The 27461-nt window shown below is 31.2% G+C and overlaps 1 protein-coding gene across 1 annotated transcript; it reads left to right on the plus strand.

Annotated features, from left to right (window-relative positions):
* Positions 1–2500: 2500 nt before the first annotated feature.
* LOC111642229 (protein FAM133-like) lies at positions 2501–27461 on the plus strand. The gene is made up of 6 exons (XM_023388541.1): positions 2501–3051; positions 4938–5088; positions 16727–16815; positions 16895–16968; positions 19031–19128; positions 27168–27461. The coding sequence occupies exons 1-5, from the start codon at positions 2970–2972 to the stop codon at positions 19115–19117; spliced, it is 483 nt and encodes a 160-aa protein (XP_023244309.1). The 5' UTR covers positions 2501–2969; the 3' UTR covers positions 19118–19128; positions 27168–27461.

Below are 27461 nucleotides of genomic sequence, written 5' to 3' on the forward strand. Positions count from 1 at the left end.
AAAAATATATATAGTCAATTCTGCTTAATTGGGACACACTGGGACTAATCCATTTTGGCCCAATTAAGTAGCTGCTTCAATTAAACAAACTAATAATAAATTTTAAAATAAAATGAAACCTTAGAGCTACCTACCTTTGTCAAACAAAGTTATACTCGATCCAGTTTTTATTATTATTTTTTGTTTTACAGTTAAGAAAAGCATTTTGGTATGACATCTCATCAATTTCTCCATCATCAACAAAATAATGCATTTAGTTATGACAAAATTGCAAAATAAACTAAATTCTTATATTAATGTGATGCCTTCCTTTATATTTAATTTTACTAGTATTAGTTTCAGAATATAAATATTTACTGTACAAAACCTTTTTATTATTGAAAATTACTTCTATAACAACATTNTTAAAATAAAATATGTAATACATTGGTAAAAATAATAATTAGATGTTTATTTTAATGCTTTATTAAGGCAAAATACAGAAAATATTTGTACTATAAATTGTTCAAGAAAATAATACAGTAATACCCCGACTTACATACGCTACCCTGACTTACGCGAACCTGGAGTTATGCGATTTTCAAATTTCGTCGATTCGTCTTCTGTTTGAGTGCCAAGCAACTCTCGATTACTCAATCCCCCACATTATCGTTCGGCTTACATGTTCAGACGTGTCGTGCGGAATCGACACATAGCCACAATTTATTTTGTGTTATTTATTTCTGTGTTTGTTATATCTACAGAGACTTGAGAGACTCTATGTGATGATTTCTTCTAACTGGGAACGAATAAAAAGACGAGATAAGATTAATGAGAACATTTATTAGCTTACATACATCCGACTTGGGTTTTACACAAATTGCGAAATTATACCCAACTTACGCAAATTCGACTTACGCAGTTATCGCTCGGTCCCACCTATCGCGTATGTTCGGGGTATCACTGTATATACATGATAAATTTTACAATTTCAAATTTTAATTCTGCAAAAATGTATCAAGTGTAGTCTGTCTTTTGCTTCTGAAATTTTGTAGTTCTGCAAAATCAGTGCACATATTTAATGCATATGTAGGGCTTCCTTCATTACCTTCTTGCATAAAATAATGCTGTAACCCAACTATAAATGTTTTGTCTCATGATTAGTCACAAACACAGGTGGGTCATCATTCTTATAATTGCTTTCTTCTTCAAATTTTTGACATTTGGATTTAATGACTTCCACAATTGCATTCTCAAAGTTTTCATTTTCATCATAACATGGTAAATTGTCATCTATTGTTGAAAATTCTTCATTATTCATGATAGGAACTTGCAGTATGCCTTCATTTTCCTCACTACTCAAAATTTCAGGAGTCTCCAAAGGTTTTAAACCACAAACAACAAAGCAGTTTTGTATTGTGCTGCTTTTTGTAGCTCACCAACTGTCAGCAACAAACTGTATTGCTTACAAAATGGAAATTTTTGCACTGATCTCTCTGGCTGTTGATGAACTTGTTAACAGGTTTTCATCAATAGATTCCAGTATGTAATTAATCAGTTTTCCTTAATATGTCTTTAAATCATTTATTACCCCTATGTCCATTGGTTTCACTAAGAATGTTGTATTAGGAGGAGGAAATTCCAGCCTTATATTTTTTAGATTATCTAAATGAAGGTGTGCAGCACAGTTATTGAGAAGCAACAAAATTTTCCTTTGCTTATGTTGTAATTTTACATCCCAACTCATAAGCCAATTCTGAAAAATTTCAGAAGTCATCCATGCATTACTATTGGCATGGTACTCTACTGGTAAACTCTGTATTCTTAACCTCTTAAAACATCAAGGCTTAGCATTTTTTCCTATGATTAGTAGTTTTTGTTTGTCAGTAACTGACATATTTGTGCAGCATAACACAGTAATGCGGTCCATTGCCTTTTTATATTCTGACAGTGCAATGTGCTTATAACACGGAGCTGTCTGGCACAATAATAGAGGCCAGTTTCATCAGCATTGTAAATATCATCTGAACAGAAATTCTCTAAAAAAGTAGGGATTTTAATCTTTTGCTATTGTTTAGCACTTACATTATCCACACTTTTTCATATTATATATTACTTTCCATTGAGACAACCAACCATCAGATGCTTTAAAATCATTGTGGCTCAGTTTTTTAGTGCTCCTCTGATTTCACTTTCAACACTGGGCTGTTGGTATTCATGCCTTGCCTGCTAACTATAGAAAACCATTGATCTAATGTTTCTTCGATTTCTGGATCCTTTTCATTACATTTTCTTTTGGATGTTCTTGGAATTTCTTTCTGTAATGCCCACTCCCCACGCAGTTGATTTTCCTATCATAGGAGATGCACAATGGTAGATTTTGGTACACCAGTTATATCAGCAAGTCTATGATGGCTTGTATTCAATGGCTGGCTTTTAATTTTATCCAGTAAAACAATTTTACTTCAAAGTATAAAATCATTTCTTGGCATCTTGGCAAAGTTTTAAAAATTTTAATTAAAATCTACACTGTAAATGAATATCGCTAGGTATATTACTATAGTAATGGTATACTCTTAAGCAGATGCATACTTGCCAAACTCATGATAGATAACTGATTTGTATCATGCAAGTGTTGCCAAATATTAGTGTATGTAGTGTTGTGTTGACATTTTTGAAAAATCCCTAAAATATATCAAAAATTACAAAATTCCTTTTCTGTTACTGTCACAATTAAGTATTGAAATTATGTATTAGTTTATTAGTTTAGTTCTGTTCTTTGACATTTGGCCCAAAAAAACAGCTACCCCAATATGTCTGGTCACATAGATGCCAGGAAAACTTTTACTGCAATTATAATATTAATAGTAAAGAAGAGAGATTGTAGAGAATTTTTAGTGAACTTTTAAAACTCTCTTTAGGAACAAATAGCAGCATTATTGGCTGCAGAAGAAGAAAGGAAGAAATTAGAAGAACTTGAACAAAAGAAAATGGAAGATGAAAAAGAAAGAAAAGAAAAAGAAAAGAGGGAAAGAGCAAAGAGAGCTGAAGAAAGATTAAAAGCAATTGAAGGTAAGTATATTTCCTTGTTGGCATGCAAATATTATTGTGTGTAAAATCCATGTATTCCCAAAAATATATTTTGAAATTTTCAACATACATTATGTTTATTCAGTGTTTAATTAATCTGAATTTAAAAATTGTTTTGTCAATAAAATGATTTAGTTATATTTCCAAATACTTCTGTTGCATTCAAAACTGTAATCAAATTTGCCTTTAGTAATTACATCTTCATATTTTAAGTAATCAAAAAGTAGTGGATTTAATTTCTTTTAGAAAACTATGCTGATCTTTCTACTTAGTTGACTATTACATGTATAATGCATTAAGATGATTCAAGAAATTGTATTGCTATTAAGATTAAAAATTCTTGTAAATCATATTCACTATCATTTAATATCAGTACTAGCTAATTTGCTTGCATTTGTGTAATTTAAGTAATGACAAATGTGGTATGAGAAAATTTTTAAATTTTATATATTTCTACCATATTGCAAATCTCATATATATGAAGGGCATTGTTAGGGAATACTAAACTAAAGCAAGTGTCAATATTGCAAACTGTGTATGAACTGGTAACACCCATACAAGACTGCTTGAAACAAGAAGATACTGCTTTCAGTTGCGTGCCAAGTTACGGATGAGTGAACAAGTACATATATAGTCTTAGATTAGAATAAAGTTTAATTATAAGTTAAAAGCCTGCCTCATCATTGTTCTAACAGCATTAAAGACTGTTATGAAAATAAAATTAAGTAAATTTTTTCTAAAAGGAATATCAAATGTATGCATTTATTTAACGGATAACATTTCTTTCTTGAAATTAAAAAAAATCAATTGTATGTTATATTAAAATTATATTAGTAAATTAATATTTCTAAACATGCAATAAAATTTGATTTCAAATAATGTTTTTGTAATTGGTAAAATAAATATTTTTTTTAATAAAATTAGAAATATGAAGAATCAAAGTTTTTTTATAATTAAAAATTTCAAATAGAAATATTTTTTATTATAATTTAACAAAAGAATGAAAAGATATTTATAAAACATTTCTCAAAAAATGAATTAAAAATAAATTTCTTCAAATTTTTTTTGTTTAATCAAATAAATAAATGTCTCTAGACTGAGTTATAATGATACTTAAACTAATAATGATATTTAGAGAATTTTGCAATGAATCGATATCATTGGCATGAGACTATTTCTAACAAGAGAAGTACTCAAGAAATGAATTAAACTCTAGAAGTTAGGGAACTTACTTGGGAGATTACTTTTATTTTGACTATTGATACTGATTTTTTCCTGAGGGGCACTAAATAAATACCTTAACTTTTAGAAGTTTATTTTTGTGGATACTTTCCTTGTATCATGTGAATTTTGGGCATTTTTGTAAATATTTTAGTTGCTAAATTATTTTAATTACAGACATTAATTATATTAAAATACATTTAATTTAATATAATTGTTTGATTGAAATTTATATTTTATGACTACTTATGTAATCAAGTAGGAAAATCATTAACTAATATGTTTTTAGCCTGAGGAAGTTTAAAACTTGTAAAATGATATGGCATATTTTAATATCAATGATTTTGTTGCCTAATCATCATCATTTTATGTATTTTTATCAATAAATCTTGAATTGCAATTACAAATCTTTTCATCTTAGGAAACAAATTATCATAAAATCAATAATTTGATGCTTGCTTGTTGAATACAGATTGTGAGAATCTCTCTGTATTATTTTTCATGTAATGATCTTTTTATAGTGGATAGATGATAGTTTGTTATAAGAAAAAAATGTGATATTTTTATAAAGCAAATTTTATTTGATGATGATTACACAAGATAATCAAATTTCTTATCAAGTGATATTTTACAATTTTATTTTGCAGAACGAGCAAATAGAGCAAGGAATCGTGAACAGAGATATGAATTGTCTGACTCTAAGTCTAATGATAATTCTGATGATGATGATGATGATTCTTCATTTAATGATGAAAAGAATTATAAAAGAAAAAAACTCAAAACTTGTTTTCATATAGAGTAAGCACAAATTTATAATTTCTATTTGTAGTTTTTATATATTATATAATTGAGCAATTTTTAATATTCAAGATTAATTGATTTAATAGTTTGAAGTATCAAATTGAATTTCATACTTAATAGTATTAAATTCTCTATTTCAAAATTATTAAAATTGTATAAACCAAGCTTGACATATAGTAATAAACAAATGATATCATCAGATTTTAATCAGGCTATAACATGATTACTTAATTATAAAGATATTATATAATTTGAACTAGAGATAGGCAGTTAAGCTGGTATCTTGTATTAAATTTGTGTAACCTGTTATGTTAATATATCTTGAGTGATGGCCAGCTAAGTACCATAAATAGGTCATTGTAGGATGAGGATGCTGAAGCCATTCCCAGTTGGCACATTATGTAACCAAGGATGGTTATATCGTAATTAAATGTGCCTAGAAGAGGAGATCAGTCTGGAGGCTTTGGTAGCATAACTGGCAACATATCTGCATTGTAAGCAGGAGTTGTGTGTTTGAGTCCTGCTCTGGATCAATCTTTTCTACTAGAATATTCTAAATTAATTAATTTGTAATTATCAAATTTAATACCAGATGGTGACTTGACTGACTACCTTTAATCCAAATTATATTTTTATAATTAATTAGCCATGCTTGATTAAAATCTGTTGGTATCATTTGTTAAAACTTTGCTAAAAACTAAATGGAATTATTTAATCAGTTGTGATGAAACAAAATGTAACATATTTATTCTGCACACTTTTTTTAATATCACGACAAGACTTAAATGACTTAACTATAGAATTCAAGTACAATAAAATGCTGCGTATTTAACCTATTCCCTGGTATTTTTGACATATTTCAAGTCAAAACATAATGACCTTGACCAGTGGATCCATGATATCTTGTTTCTGCATCAGGACGTTTTTGACACTAGACGTCACTAGTCAGCATAAGTTTTATATTAAAACTAACTTCTGAAATATAATTCTTTTTGTTTTTACATTTATTAATATGTCTATTTTGTTTGTGCAAAATAAAAAATTAATTTTGGAAGATACAATAGCCACGATTATTTTTTTCTAAAATGTGGAATTTTCATTAGGCTTAACATTTACAAAAATTCAACGTGGAGTGACATGCAACAGAAAAAATTTCAACATGGGATAGGTTAATGTAAATTTCATGCATTCTTACTACTGTATTCAAAAAGTATTGAGAATGGATCATTTAAATTTCTAGCCAAAATTTGATGTGCTGATGCAAGACTGTCCAGTAGGCCACACATTTTTCGCTTTTGATGTGATGATGCCATGCACATGCTACAAAGGAAGGTGCCACATTATGATGATAATATTCCATACATCTGCTGCTTTTCAGAGAAGGTCCTGCCTCTGTGACTCTTGTTCTTATTATTTTGACATAACAGTTTCATTGTGAGAACTGTGTTCTTCGTATTTCTATAGTATTCTATATGAATATTTTGAGTTTAAAGTTTAAGTCTTGGAGCACATATAATGTATTGTGCGGTATGTGTGATGATACACATTGCTGGAAGGAGCATATAGTAATTTGCTAATAGGGTTGTTTGCTACAACACGTTTTCCTTTAAAAAAAACACATTAAATTAGCAACAGAACACAATTTACTGAGGCTGTATTCCATGTAACAATATTACAATTTCAAATATTCATAATTGTTATTTCATAGGTTGTCTCATGGCTATTTCTGATGGGACAGATATGCTGGATGAAGTTGGACTACACATAAATGCGGAACCAACATTTGATATGAAAATCAGGTCCTTGGATACTTTTGAATATGTTGCTGCAAGTAAAAGCAAATAATAATGGGATCCTCATCAGAGACAAATACAGCATTTTTATAGAGGACATTAAGCAGGCAAAAGCAAAGCAGAAAAAAGAAAGTGTTGACTATCATCGACTAAGAAAATATGATGTTATTAGAGTTGATGGCAAAGAAACACTTATTGTGCCAATTACAGGACACAATAGTGATATTTTGTAGTATATGCATACAGAAGAATTTTTTAACATATTGCACAGTACTCACTTGAAAATTGGACTTGGAGGTTACATGTGGATGGAAATGGAACTACAAACTAAGTACAAAAATGTCACCAAAGAAGTCATTACTTTGTACCTCCGCTTACGCAAAACATAAATATTTTTTATTATAATTTAACAAAAGAATGAAAAGATATTTATAAAACATTTCTCAAAAAATGAATTAAAAATAAATTTCTTCAAATTTTTTTTGTTTAATCAAATAAATAAATGTCTCTAGACTGAGTTATAATGATACTTAAACTAATAATGATATTTAGAGAATTTTGCAATGAATCGATATCATTGGCATGAGACTATTTCTAACAAGAGAAGTACTCAAGAAATGAATTAAACTCTAGAAGTTAGGGAACTTACTTGGGAGATTACTTTTATTTTGACTATTGATACTGATTTTTTCCTGAGGGGCACTAAATAAATACCTTAACTTTTAGAAGTTTATTTTTGTGGATACTTTCCTTGTATCATGTGAATTTTGGGCATTTTTGTAAATATTTTAGTTGCTAAATTATTTTAATTACAGACATTAATTATATTAAAATACATTTAATTTAATATAATTGTTTGATTGAAATTTATATTTTATGACTACTTATGTAATCAAGTAGGAAAATCATTAACTAATATGTTTTTAGCCTGAGGAAGTTTAAAACTTGTAAAATGATATGGCATATTTTAATATCAATGATTTTGTTGCCTAATCATCATCATTTTATGTATTTTTATCAATAAATCTTGAATTGCAATTACAAATCTTTTCATCTTAGGAAACAAATTATCATAAAATCAATAATTTGATGCTTGCTTGTTGAATACAGATTGTGAGAATCTCTCTGTATTATTTTTCATGTAATGATCTTTTTATAGTGGATAGATGATAGTTTGTTATAAGAAAAAAATGTGATATTTTTATAAAGCAAATTTTATTTGATGATGATTACACAAGATAATCAAATTTCTTATCAAGTGATATTTTACAATTTTATTTTGCAGAACGAGCAAATAGAGCAAGGAATCGTGAACAGAGATATGAATTGTCTGACTCTAAGTCTAATGATAATTCTGATGATGATGATGATGATTCTTCATTTAATGATGAAAAGAATTATAAAAGAAAAAAACTCAAAACTTGTTTTCATATAGAGTAAGCACAAATTTATAATTTCTATTTGTAGTTTTTATATATTATATAATTGAGCAATTTTTAATATTCAAGATTAATTGATTTAATAGTTTGAAGTATCAAATTGAATTTCATACTTAATAGTATTAAATTCTCTATTTCAAAATTATTAAAATTGTATAAACCAAGCTTGACATATAGTAATAAACAAATGATATCATCAGATTTTAATCAGGCTATAACATGATTACTTAATTATAAAGATATTATATAATTTGAACTAGAGATAGGCAGTTAAGCTGGTATCTTGTATTAAATTTGTGTAACCTGTTATGTTAATATATCTTGAGTGATGGCCAGCTAAGTACCATAAATAGGTCATTGTAGGATGAGGATGCTGAAGCCATTCCCAGTTGGCACATTATGTAACCAAGGATGGTTATATCGTAATTAAATGTGCCTAGAAGAGGAGATCAGTCTGGAGGCTTTGGTAGCATAACTGGCAACATATCTGCATTGTAAGCAGGAGTTGTGTGTTTGAGTCCTGCTCTGGATCAATCTTTTCTACTAGAATATTCTAAATTAATTAATTTGTAATTATCAAATTTAATACCAGATGGTGACTTGACTGACTACCTTTAATCCAAATTATATTTTTATAATTAATTAGCCATGCTTGATTAAAATCTGTTGGTATCATTTGTTAAAACTTTGCTAAAAACTAAATGGAATTATTTAATCAGTTGTGATGAAACAAAATGTAACATATTTATTCTGCACACTTTTTTTAATATCACGACAAGACTTAAATGACTTAACTATAGAATTCAAGTACAATAAAATGCTGCGTATTTAACCTATTCCCTGGTATTTTTGACATATTTCAAGTCAAAACATAATGACCTTGACCAGTGGATCCATGATATCTTGTTTCTGCATCAGGACGTTTTTGACACTAGACGTCACTAGTCAGCATAAGTTTTATATTAAAACTAACTTCTGAAATATAATTCTTTTTGTTTTTACATTTATTAATATGTCTATTTTGTTTGTGCAAAATAAAAAATTAATTTTGGAAGATACAATAGCCACGATTATTTTTTTCTAAAATGTGGAATTTTCATTAGGCTTAACATTTACAAAAATTCAACGTGGAGTGACATGCAACAGAAAAAATTTCAACATGGGATAGGTTAATGTAAATTTCATGCATTCTTACTACTGTATTCAAAAAGTATTGAGAATGGATCATTTAAATTTCTAGCCAAAATTTGATGTGCTGATGCAAGACTGTCCAGTAGGCCACACATTTTTCGCTTTTGATGTGATGATGCCATGCACATGCTACAAAGGAAGGTGCCACATTATGATGATAATATTCCATACATCTGCTGCTTTTCAGAGAAGGTCCTGCCTCTGTGACTCTTGTTCTTATTATTTTGACATAACAGTTTCATTGTGAGAACTGTGTTCTTCGTATTTCTATAGTATTCTATATGAATATTTTGAGTTTAAAGTTTAAGTCTTGGAGCACATATAATGTATTGTGCGGTATGTGTGATGATACACATTGCTGGAAGGAGCATATAGTAATTTGCTAATAGGGTTGTTTGCTACAACACGTTTTCCTTTAAAAAAAACACATTAAATTAGCAACAGAACACAATTTACTGAGGCTGTATTCCATGTAACAATATTACAATTTCAAATATTCATAATTGTTATTTCATAGGTTGTCTCATGGCTATTTCTGATGGGACAGATATGCTGGATGAAGTTGGACTACACATAAATGCGGAACCAACATTTGATATGAAAATCAGGTCCTTGGATACTTTTGAATATGTTGCTGCAAGTAAAAGCAAATAATAATGGGATCCTCATCAGAGACAAATACAGCATTTTTATAGAGGACATTAAGCAGGCAAAAGCAAAGCAGAAAAAAGAAAGTGTTGACTATCATCGACTAAGAAAATATGATGTTATTAGAGTTGATGGCAAAGAAACACTTATTGTGCCAATTACAGGACACAATAGTGATATTTTGTAGTATATGCATACAGAAGAATTTTTTAACATATTGCACAGTACTCACTTGAAAATTGGACTTGGAGGTTACATGTGGATGGAAATGGAACTACAAACTAAGTACAAAAATGTCACCAAAGAAGTCATTACTTTGTACCTCCGCTTACGCAAATCATGTCAGACCAAATTGTCAAATCCCAAGAAAGGTTTAATTTCTAAACCTTTGATATTTAAAGAATTTAACTCAAAGATGCCAGGTAGATCTTATAGACATGCAAAGTAACCATGACGGAAAGTACAAGTTTATACTTAATTATCAGGATCATTTAACCAAGTTTATATTATTGCGACCTCTGAAAAGCAAAAGAGCAGAAGTTGTGTACCAGCTGCTTGATATTTTCACCACTATAGGTGCTCCAAGTGGGCTTCAATCAGATAATGGGAGAAAATTTGTGAACCAAGTTATAAATGAACTAAAAAACATATGGCCTGAACTGAAACTAGTACACAGAAAACTGAGGCATAATCAAAGCCAAGATTCCAGTGAACATGCCAACCAAGATGTTCAGAATATGATGACGACATGGATGCAGACAAATAAATCAATACATTGGGCTAAGAGTCTTCGATTTATTTAATTTGTAAAAAACCATTCTTTTCACCAAGGCATTTAGCATGTGAGGCCATGTTTGGCTGCAAAGCAAAAGTGGGGCTTAGAACCTCAAATCTGCCCAGAGAGATTGTAGATAACTTACAAACGACCATGAATTTTTTTCTTCCAACTTTGGCTGATAGCACCATGCCATTTCACAAACTGTCCAGTCAAATCCCAAATCAAGAAAAGATCAGACATTGATTGGCCAGTCAATTTACAGCAATGTTGGCCATTTTCCGATTTGGCCAGACACTTCTCGTTTTGGCCGATTTCGGGCTTAGCTCAAAATTGGCCAAAGTGATATACAGTAATACCCCGAACTTACGCGATAGGTGGGACTGAGCGATAAGCGCGTAAGTCGAATTCATGTAACTCGGGGTATAATTTCACAATTTGTGTAAAATCCAAGTCGGATGTATGTAAACTAATAAATGTTCTCGTTAATCTTATCTCGTCTTTTGATTCGTTGACGGTTACAAGAAATCATCACATAGAGTCTCTCAAGACTCCGTAGATATAACAAACACAGAAATAAATAACACAAAATAAATTGTAGCTATGTGTTGATTCTGCGCGACACATCTGAACATGTAAGCTGAACAATAGTGTGGGGGGGGAGTGAGTAATTAAGAGTTGCGTGGCGCTCAAACAAAAGATGAATCAACGAGATTTGAAAATCGCATAACTCCAGGTTTGCGTAAGTCGAGGTATTACTGTACATATACATTTGCTTTGTCTGATAAAATCATTAATAATAAAATTGTCAAATTAGTCAAAAATAATTATTTATTTTGGTGATTTGTTATGTATCTATCAACATCCCAAAGTCCAATGTATTAATACTAAACTAAATGATTGCTGTAATTAATTGGGCTATTTTTTGCTACTATTAATAATTAGAATCTAAGTAATTTGGGATTAGAGGTAGACATTAGATGCCATCCCTTATTGAAATTAATAATTATAATAATCTAATATTTGTAATAGAAACCTANTAACCATGACGGAAAGTACAAGTTTATACTTAATTATCAGGATCATTTAACCAAGTTTATATTATTGCGACCTCTGAAAAGCAAAAGAGCAGAAGTTGTGTACCAGCTGCTTGATATTTTCACCACTATAGGTGCTCCAAGTGGGCTTCAATCAGATAATGGGAGAAAATTTGTGAACCAAGTTATAAATGAACTAAAAAACATATGGCCTGAACTGAAACTAGTACACAGAAAACTGAGGCATAATCAAAGCCAAGATTCCAGTGAACATGCCAACCAAGATGTTCAGAATATGATGACGACATGGATGCAGACAAATAAATCAATACATTGGGCTAAGAGTCTTCGATTTATTTAATTTGTAAAAAACCATTCTTTTCACCAAGGCATTTAGCATGTGAGGCCATGTTTGGCTGCAAAGCAAAAGTGGGGCTTAGAACCTCAAATCTGCCCAGAGAGATTGTAGATAACTTACAAACGACCATGAATTTTTTTCTTCCAACTTTGGCTGATAGCACCATGCCATTTCACAAACTGTCCAGTCAAATCCCAAATCAAGAAAAGATCAGACATTGATTGGCCAGTCAATTTACAGCAATGTTGGCCATTTTCCGATTTGGCCAGACACTTCTCGTTTTGGCCGATTTCGGGCTTAGCTCAAAATTGGCCAAAGTGATATACAGTAATACCCCGAACTTACGCGATAGGTGGGACTGAGTGATAAGTGCGTAAGTCGAATTCATGTAACTCGGGGTATAATTTCACAATTTGTGTAAAATCCAAGTCGGATGTATGTAAACTAATAAATGTTCTCGTTAATCTTATCTCGTCTTTTGATTCGTTGACGGTTACAAGAAATCATCACATAGAGTCTCTCAAGACTCCGTAGATATAACAAACACAGAAATAAATAACACAAAATAAATTGTAGCTATGTGTTGATTCTGCGCGACACATCTGAACATGTAAGCTGAACAATAGTGTGGGGGGGGAGTGAGTAATTAAGAGTTGCGTGGCGCTCAAACAAAAGATGAATCAACGAGATTTGAAAATCGCATAACTCCAGGTTTGCGTAAGTCGAGGTATTACTGTACATATACATTTGCTTTGTCTGATAAAATCATTAATAATAAAATTGTCAAATTAGTCAAAAATAATTATTTATTTTGGTGATTTGTTATGTATCTATCAACATCCCAAAGTCCAATGTATTAATACTAAACTAAATGATTGCTGTAATTAATTGGGCTATTTTTTGCTACTATTAATAATTAGAATCTAAGTAATTTGGGATTAGAGGTAGACATTAGATGCCATCCCTTATTGAAATTAATAATTATAATAATCTAATATTTATTAAATAACTTAGAACAGACTGGAAGAAAAGAATTGGCCCAGAGTGGGATTCGAACCCACAACCTCTGCTTACCATGCAGTTCACTGTCCAGTTACACTATTCATATACTGCCATGGTGGAGGAGTACATAGGTTGTGAGCATAGGAGTTGCTTCCAGTCAGCACTGATTAACTGTGGATGGGTATAACAAGATTTAAATGTGTCTGAAAGTGAAAAATTGCTTGGAGGACCAGGTTGCAGAATTGGGCAGCACACCACACAGTAAACAGAGGTTGTGGGTTCACATCCCACTCCAGGCTGATTCTATTCTTCCAGACTGTTCTAAATTATTTAATAAATATTAAATTATTATAATTATTAATTTAAATAAGAGATAACACCTAACATTTACCTCTAATACCTAATTACTTTTTCTAATTATTAATAATAGCAAAAAATAGCTTGATTAATTATGGTGATCATTTGGTTTGTTATACAGTAAGACCCTGCTTAACATGGGGGTGCATTCCTAAACGACAGAGAGCTAAGCGAAACAGCATTAAACGAGGTCATTTTAACATAGAGTAAACAGGAAAAGGGGAACACATGACCAAAAATAAACAGATTTTACTTTAATTTTAAATTATTTTTCTATTAATAATAATATGTTAAATAACACACAAACATATAAACACAGAAATATAAAGTTTATCTTTTGTGACAATGGTCCTAGCTCTTTTGAAATTCTTGTTTTTTGTGATAAAGTTGTGTAGTTTCATTTGTCACTTTTTTTCTTTTCCTTAGCAAATGTCAGTAGCAGAAGATTGCATCCAAAATGACTTGTTTTGCTTTTGCACTCTTTTTAAAAGCTGGATCATTCGCTACAATTTGATCAACGATTTCAGTTATCATTACCAAACTTTTACTAAGGAAATCTGTAGAGAAATTCTTTGGGTTTTTTGTTTTCAGAATCTCTGTTTTCCAGTTCTACAAGAATTCCTTGTTCTGCCAGTTCTTGAAGGTCGTTGTTGTTAAGGCTCTCACCAGAAATCTGCAGTAACTCCTCAATATCCTACTCATCTACATCTCTACATCTAGTCTTGCTGTATCGATTAGGTTGACCAAATTTTCAACCTAACAATACAGCGATAGGCTCTTCTCATTGAGAATTCTTGGATACCTTTAGCCATAACTTCTACCATACAGTCCATACTCCATTCATGCATCTATTGGTTAATTCTTGCCAAGCAAAGTCGACATTGCCTATGGCATCCATGATGATATATTTTTTCCAAAATTGCACAAAACATAGATTTAGGCTATGGCGAATTGTCACCTTTGCTGATTGGTTTGTGTTTGCGAATAATGTTGTTATAAATGAATTAACAAAATGTTGCAATAATTTGAATTGGCATAAATTTTGAGCTTGTTTTTTTTTAGGCTTTGAGCAGACTGTGTTACATCGAGGCAGTGTTAAGTGGGGTCTTCCTGTATATCATTTTGTAAAAAGCTTTTTGAAATAATAATTGAAAATTTAAAATATTAGTCAATTTGAAAAAATTTATTTAAATAAAATTATTGTTATAAAAAAGTTTATACACAGTAGAAGTTTGTTAATCCGACATCCTCCAAAAAGTAGATGATAATCTGGAATTGTTTAATAATAATCCATAAAGCTGGTATTCTGCAAATCCATGTATGTTTGGACATGTGTGCTAAAGTTTCTGAGCAATAAATGTATTAATTAATGTTTTTGCAGGTTTTTCAATACATCTTTAACACAGTAGAGTTAGGCAATATATCATCTTCAGACTGATTAAAGATCATATGTAAACAAATGGATGCATAAAGCAATATACCTGGTACAAAATGTACAGCAATGTCTGAAACTTACATTTTCAAATGACACATAAGTTATAAAATTTTATGGAAATACAAAAATGTTTAGTAATTTAGCATGTTTGATAGATCAGCACCAGTTCTGTAGATGTCTATATACGAGGGCTGTTCGGAAAGTTCACGGCCTTGCCTATATGCGGCGCTGTGATCAATTTAATTTTTGGCGGGAATAATGCAGCCATCTTTGCTAAAGATACGATACCAATTTCCGCTTGATTTGTCAAAAAGTTTTGCCACGACAGCTTAGCAGATAGTCAGTGTGCACATGCTTTGGAAAAAATGGAGAAGACGGAGACTCATGCAGTCATAAAATACCTGACAAAAAGGGTTGACCCCATCTCAAATCAAAGCTGACATGGATGAAGTTTTAGGAGAGAGTGCTCCTTCATACACCACTGTGAAAAAATGGACAGCCCTTTTTAAATCTGGCAGAGGAGGTGTGGAAGATGACCCTCGCAGCGGACGGCTGTCAACTGCTGTCACTGAAGAAAACATCGACAAAGTTCACAATTTGGTATTAGCAGATTGCCGTTTGAAAACGCGTGAGATAGCTGAGACAACAGGCATCTCTGTCGACTGAGTGCACCACGTCCTAACCGAAGATTTGGGTATGATGAAGGTCTCAGCAAGGTGGGTGCCGCATCTGCTGACCGCCAAGCAAAAACGTGTTCGCACTTTGATGTCAAAGGAGTGTTTGGACTTCTACCAGAAAAACCCACAGGATTTCTTGCATCGGTTTGTGACTACTGACGAAACGTGGATCCATTACTACACTCCTGAAACAAAAGAACAGTCAAAGCAATGGAAACACCACAGTTTGCCACCACCAAAGAAGGCAAAGACAGTTCCATCAGCGGGTAAAGTGATGGCCTCGGTTTTTTGGGATGCTAAAGGCATCATCTTTATTGACTACCTAGAAAGAGGAAAGACCATTAATGCTGTCTATTACTGTGAACTTTTGGAAAAACTGAAGAAAGAAATCGAAGAAAAGAGGCCACACTTGAAGAAAAAAGTTCTGTTCCACCACGATAATGCACCTGCACATTCCACCAGAATCACTGAACAAAAGATAAACGAACTTTGCTTCCAATTAGTTCCACATCCACTGTACTCACCTGATTTGGCCCCCAGTGACTTCCACCTTTTTCCAAACCTAAAAAAATTCTTGGCTGGAAAGAGATTCCACTCAAATGACGAAGTCATCTCTGAAGTGAATGAGTATTTTGCACACCTTGACAAATCGACTTATTGTGATGGCATAAAAAAGCTAGAACATTGCTGGAATAAGTGCATTGCTAACAGAGGAGATTACATTGAAAAATAAAAAAGTTTTTGTTTTGTTTGTTTGTTTTTCTATGTGAGGCCGCGAACTTTCCGAACAGCCCTCATATATAGCATTTTTACTGAAGAAACTTTATAGTTGATATTTTTGAGTATATAGGCTAAATAAAATTTATTCTGATGAAAAGATTTGTTCGTTTACTAACATTTCTAATCAGTAATTATTTCTTTAGTGAGAAGTCTGACTTAGAATCCTATATTTATTCATCAGATGAAGAACTTGATAATTCTAAAAGTAAACTTCTAAATGGAAATTCTAGAGGCAATTATTCTCTATTTCAAAACATTTGATATTTTCAATTTTATTAAAAATAATTCTAAATTTTATAAACTCTTTCCAGGTAAAAATAATCATTCCATTTATTTGAATAATAATTGTCATTCTGAACAAGATGAAAGTGACAGAGATGAAATAGTGAGTTTTTTAAGTTACTAGCAATGATATACAGTATATACCAGTGTTTTTTTTAAACTTTTCTGACTGCCCATTGTAAGAAGTACATTTTGCATCATGATCCAGTACCCACATGATAAAATAAAAACAAGAAATATTATTTTATTAGTAAGCAAACAACTCTACAAAAACCTGATACATTATAATAATAAAGCCAACCACTGCTGCATTCTGTCAGGCTCTATAATGGCTATATTAATAATGAATAAAATTATTATTATTAATATAGCCGTTATATAGCCTGATGGCATATGGCAGTGGTTGGCTTTATTAGTTTATTAATATTTAGTAATACAAAATTGGCAAAAAATTCATAATAGATGGAACAAATAAAAATATGGAAAAGACTTTATTTAATACAATAGATGTGTGTGAAATTTGTGATGGTGGAAATTTGAACAGTACTTTAAGTAGATAAACTTAAAATTTAGTAACCATATTTTATCAATAAGAAAGGAATAAACCAAGACAAAACCTTTCTCACTAGTTTCTAGCCATTTACACACGAGGACGAACATTTTAGGCCTTCTTAATAGGCCTTCTTCAGGTACACTGTGCTCTGTTAGAGAGTCAGTTGGTAGAAATTTAAATGATGTCAATGTTTACATAGGTATCGTCTTACCAGTGACGTCATCGTTGATGGTAAGGTTTAGATGATACTGAGGGCATTAAATTTTTTCTTTTGGTAAAAATGAAAGGTGCAAAAAACCTGTGCAACTTGTGCAAAAAACTAACATACGTTGGCTCAACCAATAGATCGCTTAAAAGGAGGATAGCTGAGCACAAATACGATGCATACAACAAAAAGTTCACTTCCACCTTAGCCCAGTTTGCAAGCAAACCTAGTATAATGACCAAATGGGAAGAGGCGAAGATTATTATTCCTATGCATGACAATAGCAAGCTTAGAACAGTTGAAACCATTGAAATATTTAAGCAATCCCTCAAAGGCAGTTTTATCAACAGCAGAGAGAACATGCTCTCCTCCGCATGGAAATCACTCTTTGATAACCCCTTAAACTAAATAGACCAACCCACCCTTACCCTTACCTCTTGCAACCATTAGCGCTTTTTTATTTGTTGCATTTATTTTTCCAGTTTTGTTTTCTAATTGTAACACCTTCCCCATCTATGGTCGTTCACATGCCTTTTCTTATTATATCATAAGTTATTTAACGACGTTGGCATTGTCTATGCTCCGTTATCAACTACAACATCACTCCCCATTAACCCCCTATTGTGATAGTGCATCTTATTTACTTAGCGCGTTTATTTTCCAATTTTATTTTCCAACTTTAGTGATTATCCCATCATGAACTATCTGCCCACCTTTCATTTTTACCAAAAGAAAAAAATTTAACGCCCTCGGTATTGTCTGAACCTTATCATCAACGATGATGTCACTGGTAAGAAATACCTATGTAAACATTGACATCATTCAAATTTCTACCAACTGACACTAACAGACCACAGTGTACCTGAAGAAGGCCAAAAACATTCGTCCTCATGTATAAACGGCTAGAAACTAGTGAGAAAGGTTTTGTCTTGGTCATCTTAGAATAGTTCTAGCTCCAAATGCATAAAAGGAATAAACAGAATATAATTTTATTGGTATAAATAAAAGTTAGTGTTTTAATAAAATAAATTGATAAATACAATTAAATTTGAAAATTGCAAGAATTAATGCAAATGGAAATATAAATTACACAAGTTATTTAAAATTTGTAAAAATTTAGAAAGTGTGATAGTTTATTATAAATTTACTGTTGTTATAACACCTAGTAACATTACTTACACTTGAACATTTTTGTTATATAACTATGTGAGACTTGAGCATTCATTACTCTTCATCACTGATTTGCTATATACTGAAAATTTTTTTTAATTCTCATTACTACTAATTAATAGGTTACAATCTGCATTTTGAAAACACTGATATATATATTTTATAATTATATATTTAAATATATACTGTGTATTAATAAAGTATTTAATCCTTACTGATTTTTATACTTTTTTTTAGGATTCAAGCAGCACATCAAGTAAAACATCAGAAATTTCTTTAAGTAGATTTTATAGAAAAAGAAATTCAAATAGGTACTACAACTAATTATTTAAAAGGTACATAAGATTTTTATTTTCTTGTAAAAAATGTAGAAATAAATACAATACAAGACCAGCAAGTTTGGGACTGAAAGTGATTTGAATTTCTGGATTTTCCAGTTTTCTGGACATGGGCTAACATATATTTAAAATATAAAATAAACAACAGAATTGTATTTAACAGATATAAATTAATATACAGTGGTGTCTTGACTTAAGAGTTTAATTTGTTCTGTGACAGAACTCAACTTAAATTACTCATATGCCAAATTAATTTTGCCCATTGAATTGCCATTAATCTGTTTTTGTCCCCCAAAACACTGCAATTTTTTTAAAAACAAATAAAAAAACTTAAAAACAACAAATATTGTATAAAAACAAAATACTGTATATAGAATGTACTGCAATAAACTGGTTTTGCAAATATTGCAATGTTTACTGCATAGGTGAAGAAAGAAAAGATGAAAAGTTCAACAAATAAGAGATGGTGCCACTGCACACAACATGGAAGTGAACTAATTCTTACATCACTCAATCACATGTTTTTCTATAGGCTAGCCTGTCATACATTGAAAGAATAACAAAAATGTGAAATTACAGCTCAACAATTAACACCTAAATGCTAATTCCAGCACTGAATGAACAAGATTTTAATGATCAAACGTTTTCGGCCATCTTTTAGAGGTCCTCCTTAGGATGACCTCTAAAAACACAAAAAAAAAAAAAAACAGTTCTATCATTTAAAAACTTCTAACCATCGAATACAGCTGTGTTCCAAATTTTTAAATATTTAAACGATGTACAAAATGATATAAAAATCATTACGTTTACAACATAAAAATAATTATTTTAAAATAAAGCTATACATAAATTATTATTATAGCATTGTAAAAATTAGCATGATGTAAACGATGTGGAAATTGTTTTCTTTTACAAAGCAGAAAGATGAAAATAATTACACATACAATTATTGTTGTGTTTTGTGGCAATGTAAATAATACTTCCACGATTGTAATCGGAATATACTCGGAGTTAATACAGTTTTCCTTCATGGTTTCTATATAAATCTCAATAGCCTCCAACGAGCATAAGTCGTGTTGGTCGAAGGCCCTGTGCAAAAGAGTAGCCTCATCCCAACATGGGGAAACCCTGGGTTCAGTAGCATACTGGGCTAAAGCAGTACTATACTTCCTCTTGGACACATCATATTTGTGGTCCCATATTCTAGCCTCAAGGGATCTGTATGTGGATCCAATGTATGTTATCCTACGATTGAAACGTTCATCATTCAAAGGTATGTAGTACACCCCCGGCGCTTTCTTATCATCGGACTTGTCCTTAGCATTAGATAAAAGTCGGAAAATATTCTGCTTTCTCTTATATGTTAAGCGCACATTCAACTACTTAGCAATTCTACTAAAAATTCGTTGAAGGGACAGTTCATAAGATAAAACCACCCAGTTGTGCTGCGCATCATTAGCCCACGTGTTGGTGTTAGTTATTGTAGATTGCTGGTTGGCAGTTAGCTTGTCTATTAAGGACTGGTGGTACCCGTGTGCCGATGCTATATGTTTGACGTGTTTCAGTTCTCTGCAGATATCAGAAGTTTCAGAGCAGTGGGAATAAGCCTTGAGACTAGGGCCTGAAAAGCTGATACCTTAAAAGGCCATGGGTCTGCTGAGTTAGCAGGTATAAAGAGAGGACAGTATGTTGGTTTGTGGTAAATGGTCGTGGTTATATTTTTATTCGCCGTATTAATCTTGACATCTAAATAGTTAACCTCTATGCGACTTTCCTGGTCTAACTTTAGTGTTAAGTCGTAGGTGTTGTTGTTAAAGGCTTCTAACACTTTCCCTATATCAGGTTTTTTTTTCCATATAATCAAAATATCATCCACGTACTGCATGTAGCTAAGTATTGGATTATAAGATTAGTAAGACCTTTTCTTCTAATTTTCATATGACGAGTTCACACAGATCCAGATTAATACTGTCCTTTCTTTATACCTGCTAACTCAGCAGACCCTTGGCCTTTTAAGGTATTAGCTTTTCGGGCCCTAGTCTCAAGGGCTTATTCCCACTGCTCTGAAACTTCCGATATCTGCAGAGAACTGAAAAACATCAAACATATAGCATCGGCACACGGGTACCACCAGTCCTTAATAGACAAGCTAACTGCCAACCAGCAATCTACAATAACTAACAACAACAAGGGGACTATTGATGCACAGCACAACCGGGTGGTTTTATTTTATGAACTATCCCTTCAACGAATTTTTAGTAGAATTGCTAAGTAGTTGAATGTGCGCTTAACATATAAGAGAAAGCAGAATATTTTCTGACTTTTATCTAATGCTAAGGACAAGTCCGATGATAAAAAAGCGCTGGGGGTGTACTACATACCTTTGAATGATGAACGTTTCAATCGTAGGATAACATACATTGGATCCACATACAGATCCCTTGAGGCTAGAATATGGGACCACAAATATGATGTGTCCAAGAGGAAGTATAGTACTGCTTTAGCCCAGTATGCTACTGAACCCAGGGTTTCCCCATGTTGGGATGAGGCTACTCTTTTGCACAGGGCCTTCGACCAACACGACTTATGCTCGTTGGAGGCTATTGAGATTTATATAGAAACCATGAAGGAAAACTGTATTAACTCCGAGTATATTCCGATTACAATCGTGGAAGTATTATTTACATTGCCACAAAACACAACAATAATTGTATGTGTAATTATTTTCATCTTTCTGCTTTGTAAAAGAAAACAATTTCCACATCGTTTACATCATGCTAATTTTTACAATGCTATAATAATAATTTATGTATAGCTTTATTTTAAAATAATTATTTTTATGTTGTAAACGTAATGATTTTTATATCATTTTGTACATCGTTTAAATATTTAAAAATTTGGAACACAGCTGTATTCGATGGTTAGAAGTTTTTAAATGATAGAACTGTTTTTTTTTTTTTTTGTGTTTTTAGAGGTCATCCTAAGGAGGACCTCTAAAAGATGGCCGAAAACGTTTGATCATTAAAATCTTGTTCATTCAGTGCTGGAATTAGCATTTAGGTGTTAATTGTTGTGTTTAGTATATAGTTCCAGTTTACTTGTGCTAGTTTTTGTCTGAAATTACAGCAGTTTTCCATCATCATTTTCTTAATCTATGGTTTTCTGTGGTGTTCACTACACCAACTAGCGGTGGAATATCTTAAGCTGGTTCATAACCCAAATTTTAGTTTTTAACTCAAAGCAAAAAATTGGTCAAGAGACTGCTCATATCTCTAAAAACTTGTAAGTTGGGACCCTCATAAGTCATGGTACCACTGTACTACTAAAGTATGGTCTGCTTGAAACCAAAACAAAGCAGCCATGCATCAAACCACAGCCTGCCAAATTCAAAAATAGCTGGTTTTCTGTTAATTTCAAATTTTTGGAAACCAGATTATTCTATTAGTGTATATTGTAATTTGAAGAACTTTAATGAAATTAGATCTACATATGCATTTTTGAATGTTTTTGTTAATTCTCCTTTAATTTCTGTAGCAGACAAATTATATTAATCCAAAATGATCTGTCAAGAGTAACTTTTTATAAAAACTCTTGTATAGTTGAAAGTTGTAGTAGTAGTAGTGCCCTTAGTAGCCAAATTAGAACTAATACTTATAATGCTTGGTAGAGGGGTTTAAAGAGAGTATTAGGAATAACTATCATAGTAAAAGTTTATCTTTGTTAATTTTTGTTCAGATATCTCTGCTAACTTAGTATATAATTCAGTAGAATCCCAGAAACTTGACTGTCGATAACTTCACATTTTGTAAAACTCATCATGTCATCCAAAAGAAGGAAATACATATAATCTATTTTTATCTCTAACTTAACATTACAATGAAATAAGTTACTGATCTTCACTGGCAACACTCTAAAATAGCATCAATTCTACATGTTAACAAAGAATATAACCCTTTTCCAAGGTCTCACTGTAAAATCCCACAACATGAATGTTGCTAACTCAAAATTAATCATCACATTAGACACTGAATAGCCAGTATTTTTGTTTTTGTAAATTAAAATTTAACTACAAATAGAAATAGCCACTATTTAACAAGTATACAAATTTGTGCATGTAATACCTTTATGAAAATTTTGCTATTTAGACTAACATCATTGCTATGCCATAAAACTTGTCATTTTTTGTAACTTGTCACCTTATTAGTCCACATTAACTTGAGTTTGAGGGACCCTACTGTATTGCTAATTATTTCTAGTTTTTTTTTTTTTAATACAGATTTAGGAACTAGTTAATACAAAAACTAGTTAATGCAAGAGAGAAATGGCAAGTTTTATGAATGAAGAGAAATATTTAAGTGATGGCATTTTTAGTGAAATGCCATCACTTAAATATTATAAGTAATTTTTCTTTATTCTGAAGAGTGATATTTTACAAACTGAACTTGCTTCAAATGTGTTAATTTAAGTAATAATCAACATACTGTATTTATGAAAGAAAAGTGATGTATTATTAAATCTATTATTATGAAACAGATATTTTTAAGGGGAAACACTGCTTTAAATATATCAATATGTAACAGGAATAATAAGTTATTCACAAATCATATAATATCTGTAAATTGTTTATATAATCTATTTAATATAGAATTACGTATCTATATTTTACATAGATATATAGAAGTCAATATGTAATTATAACTTAAAGCAGGATTTTTTTGAAAATTATCTATTTCATATATAGTAGAAGTTTGTTAAACTGACACCCAATAATCTAGAATGTCCAGCAATTCAGCACCCTCTTGTAATACAGTTTGTAAACTTTGAATTTCAGCAAAAATTACTATTAAACTCAAAATTTACAAAATTACAATTAATCAAAATCTCAAACAAATTAACCTGATTAGGGAAAAGAACCGAGCAGAAAAATCCTTAATCCACTGCTGAATCAATCAATTACTTAAGCATTTACAATTTAACAGCAATATAATGACCAGCAGAAGTGAAAATTAGTTTGCTATGTCAGTTTTACAATGGATTTTTATACAGTAAGACCTTGCTTAATGCTGATCTGATATAACATGGTCTGCTCAAAACCTAAACAAAAAAAAGCTCAAAATTTATGCTGATTCAAATTATCGCAGAAATTCATTGATTCGTATATAATATGATTATTTGCAAACACAAACCAATCAGCAAAAGGTGGCATAAAGGTGTACTTTCTTTAAATCTATGTTTGTTTGGTGCAATTTTGGAAAAAATATGGATGCCATAGGAACTTTGCTTGGCAAGAATTAACTGATAAATGCATGAACAAAGTGTGGAAGTTATGGCTGAAGGTATCCAAGAATTCTCAACCAGAACAGCTTATCACTATATCATTAGGTTGACTAAACTTAACCTAATTGATACAGCAGGTCTAGGAGATGTAGGAGAACAGGATATTGAGAAGTTACTGCAGGTTTCTGGTGAGAGCCTTACCTATGACAACCTTCAAGAACTGGCAGAACAAGGAATTCTTGTAGAACTGGAAAATAGAGATTCTGAAAACAAAATACCCAAAGAATTTCTCTACAGATTTCCTTAGTAAAAGTTTGGTAATGATAACTGAAATCGTTGATGAAATTGTAGCGAATGATCCAGATTTTAAAAGGAGTGCAAAAGCAAAATGAGTCATTTTGGATGCAATCTTCTGCTACCGACATTTGCTAAGGAAAGGAAAAAAGTGACAAATGAAACTACATGACTTTATTGCAAAGAAAAAGAAAAAGAATTTTAGAAAAGTCAGGAACTTCTAAAAATGAACTATTAATATAGAAAAAATGAACTAATTATGCACACAGAAATGTATAATAAATGTCTGTGTAACATATATTATTACACAAATTAATATAAAAATAATTTTAAATTAAAGTAAAACATTTTTATTTTTGGTCATATGTTCCCCTATCCCTATTTACTCTATGTTAAAATGACCTCATTTAATGCTGTTTCGTTTAGCTCTCTGTCATCTATGAACTTATCCCCTGCATTAAGCGGGGTCTTACTGTACATTGTTAATTTGCGTATTGAATATGGTTACAAAAATATGGTAGAATATTACTTAATTTCTGGTCATATTTAAACCCTAAATTAGTAGGATGCAGTTCTGTTTGTTATTCAATGTTAGTATGAAATTTTGCAAATAATGTTCTTTTTGAGAAGCTATTGAGGTTTAACATGACTCAACCTCCAAAACTGAAAATAACAGAAACAAACGGGAAAAAAATAATTAAGTAACTAAACATAATTATAAATAAATAAATTCTCTGTTTTACTGCCACATTGCACCAAAAAATGCTTCTTGTACTCAGAGCAAGTGTAGCTTTTGTGAATTGCATTATACAGTATTTGTTTGGAAAATAAATATATGAATATGAATCATTGTGAGTGACGATTTTGTGCAACAACTTGTTCGTTAATTAATGTCTTTGCAAGTTCCTCAATTAATCTTAACACAATATAGTCATGCATTGTATTATCTTCAGACTGATAAAAAGTATGTGTGAACAAATTGGAAGCATACAGATACATTTGCAGGTACAAGATGTTCAGCAATGCTTGTAACATTCAGACTGCCTATAAATTATGGAATTTTACAAAAATATAAAAACATTGGTAAGCTGGCACTTCTCTGGTCCTTGAGGTGCTGGATTAACTAACTTCTACTGTGCATAATTTTGTAATTTCAGGTACTATAATATTTATCGGAATATAATTTTATTGTTTTTTTTATAAATTATTGTTATTTACAACAATTTATGAAAACTTGGTTTATCTATGCATAAACCAAATATTCCAGGTTTTTACATAAGTATAATTAATTTAGGCTATTATTTGTCTATACAGTGGGTGATTGGTTAACAAACAGTTTGAATAGCGAACAAATCCAATAACGAACACTTTCAGGAAAGATTTTTATGATCGGACAATGAACACTTTACTGAACAAACATAAAAAGAAGCAACGGAAAATAACGAATACCAATTGATTTTTCCTTGTCTTCAGGTAACAATTCGAAATCTTTCAAAGCATGGAGACATCAACATCCATGCTCAACACGATACTGATCAGATAATATTCTTCCAAATTTTGAAACTCTCCCTTGTAATTCCAGTTTTTTGTTTACCTTTCTGACAAATAATTTTTTATAGTCTTCGCGAGACTGTTGGATGGGCACTTGTTAAGTTTTGCGTTACGAAAGGTGAAAGTTTAACTGTCCCATTGGATATTCGTTAATGTTTAATACGAAATTTCGAATTTCATCTGGGCCTTGCATTTAAATAATTTTTTGTGGACTAGTTGATTTCTGTTCTCTGAATTTTTGTAAGTACTTTTCTGAATTTTTTTTATTTAAAAAAGAAACTGATAATATGGAGCCTAAAAAGAGGAGTGTCAAGAATCGTACTCGCTGTAGAAACCAAGCAAGAGATAATAGCCAAGGTAGAAAATGGGCACAAGATGTCTAATATTGCTAGGCAGTATGGCTTGGACAGGTCTACAGTAGGCACAATCTTAGCTATGAAAGATATATCAAGTCTCAAGCTGCTAATTGAGTCATGAAAATCACATCTGAGAAATAAAGAGCATTTTAGAGCTCATAATGGAACCTAAAACTGATCTGATGACAGAAGAACTCCAAGAACTCTCAAATGAAGAATACCAAGAAACTCAGAGAGATGTGTTTTCTTTTGAAAAAGAGGAAGACAAAAGAGGACCAATGTCGACTTCTTCTACTAAATATCTTTTGAAGAAGTGGGAGGATGTCAGAACAACGCTCATCCAAGTGGCATCCAAACCAGAATAAGGTTAATGGGGTTGGGTATCTCTACAATTACAATACTATTAATTACTTCCGAAAAATCTTGATAATCGGTTAAAGAACAATTCGTATAAGGAACAAAGTCTTGGAACAGATTATGTTCGTTAACCAATCACCCACTGTATATTAATAATTTATTTTAAAAGGTAACTTTGAACATAATTTTGTTTATTTTCAGTGCTTAGAGAAGATTCTTTGCATCAATTCATATATAATCAGCGTTCATTATCTTCACAATTATTAATTGAACAAATTTTTCTGTCTAAAAGAACTTTAATTTATCTTGTTGATTGTTTTGAAACTTCATTTCAATTGGTTATTGAAATTTCAATAGAAGTTAACTATTGTATAATTCATAGATAAACAATTCTTTCATAATTTTTTTTAATAGTGTCCAATTTATTCTTCTTATGTTTAGTGTGCACAATATTTAAAGCATCATAGTAACATTAAATATTTATTTTTTCTAAGA

Source organism: Centruroides sculpturatus, unplaced genomic scaffold (genome assembly GCF_000671375.1).
Source record: "Centruroides sculpturatus isolate CEXI.00-Female unplaced genomic scaffold, Cexi_2.0 scaffold457, whole genome shotgun sequence".
Lineage (NCBI taxonomy): Eukaryota > Metazoa > Arthropoda > Arachnida > Scorpiones > Buthidae > Centruroides > Centruroides sculpturatus.

Coding starts and splice junctions, on each gene's coding strand:
- LOC111642229 (XM_023388541.1), top strand. CDS start 2,970: ATGGAAGATGAAAAAGAAAGAAAAGAAAAAGAAAAGAGGGAAAGAGCA. Junction 3,052..4,937: donor AAGATTAAAAGCAATTGAAG/GTAAGTATATTT, acceptor TTTATTTTGCAG/AACGAGCAAATAGAGCAAGG. Junction 5,089..16,726: donor AAAACTTGTTTTCATATAGA/GTAAGCACAAAT, acceptor TTATTTCTTTAG/TGAGAAGTCTGACTTAGAAT.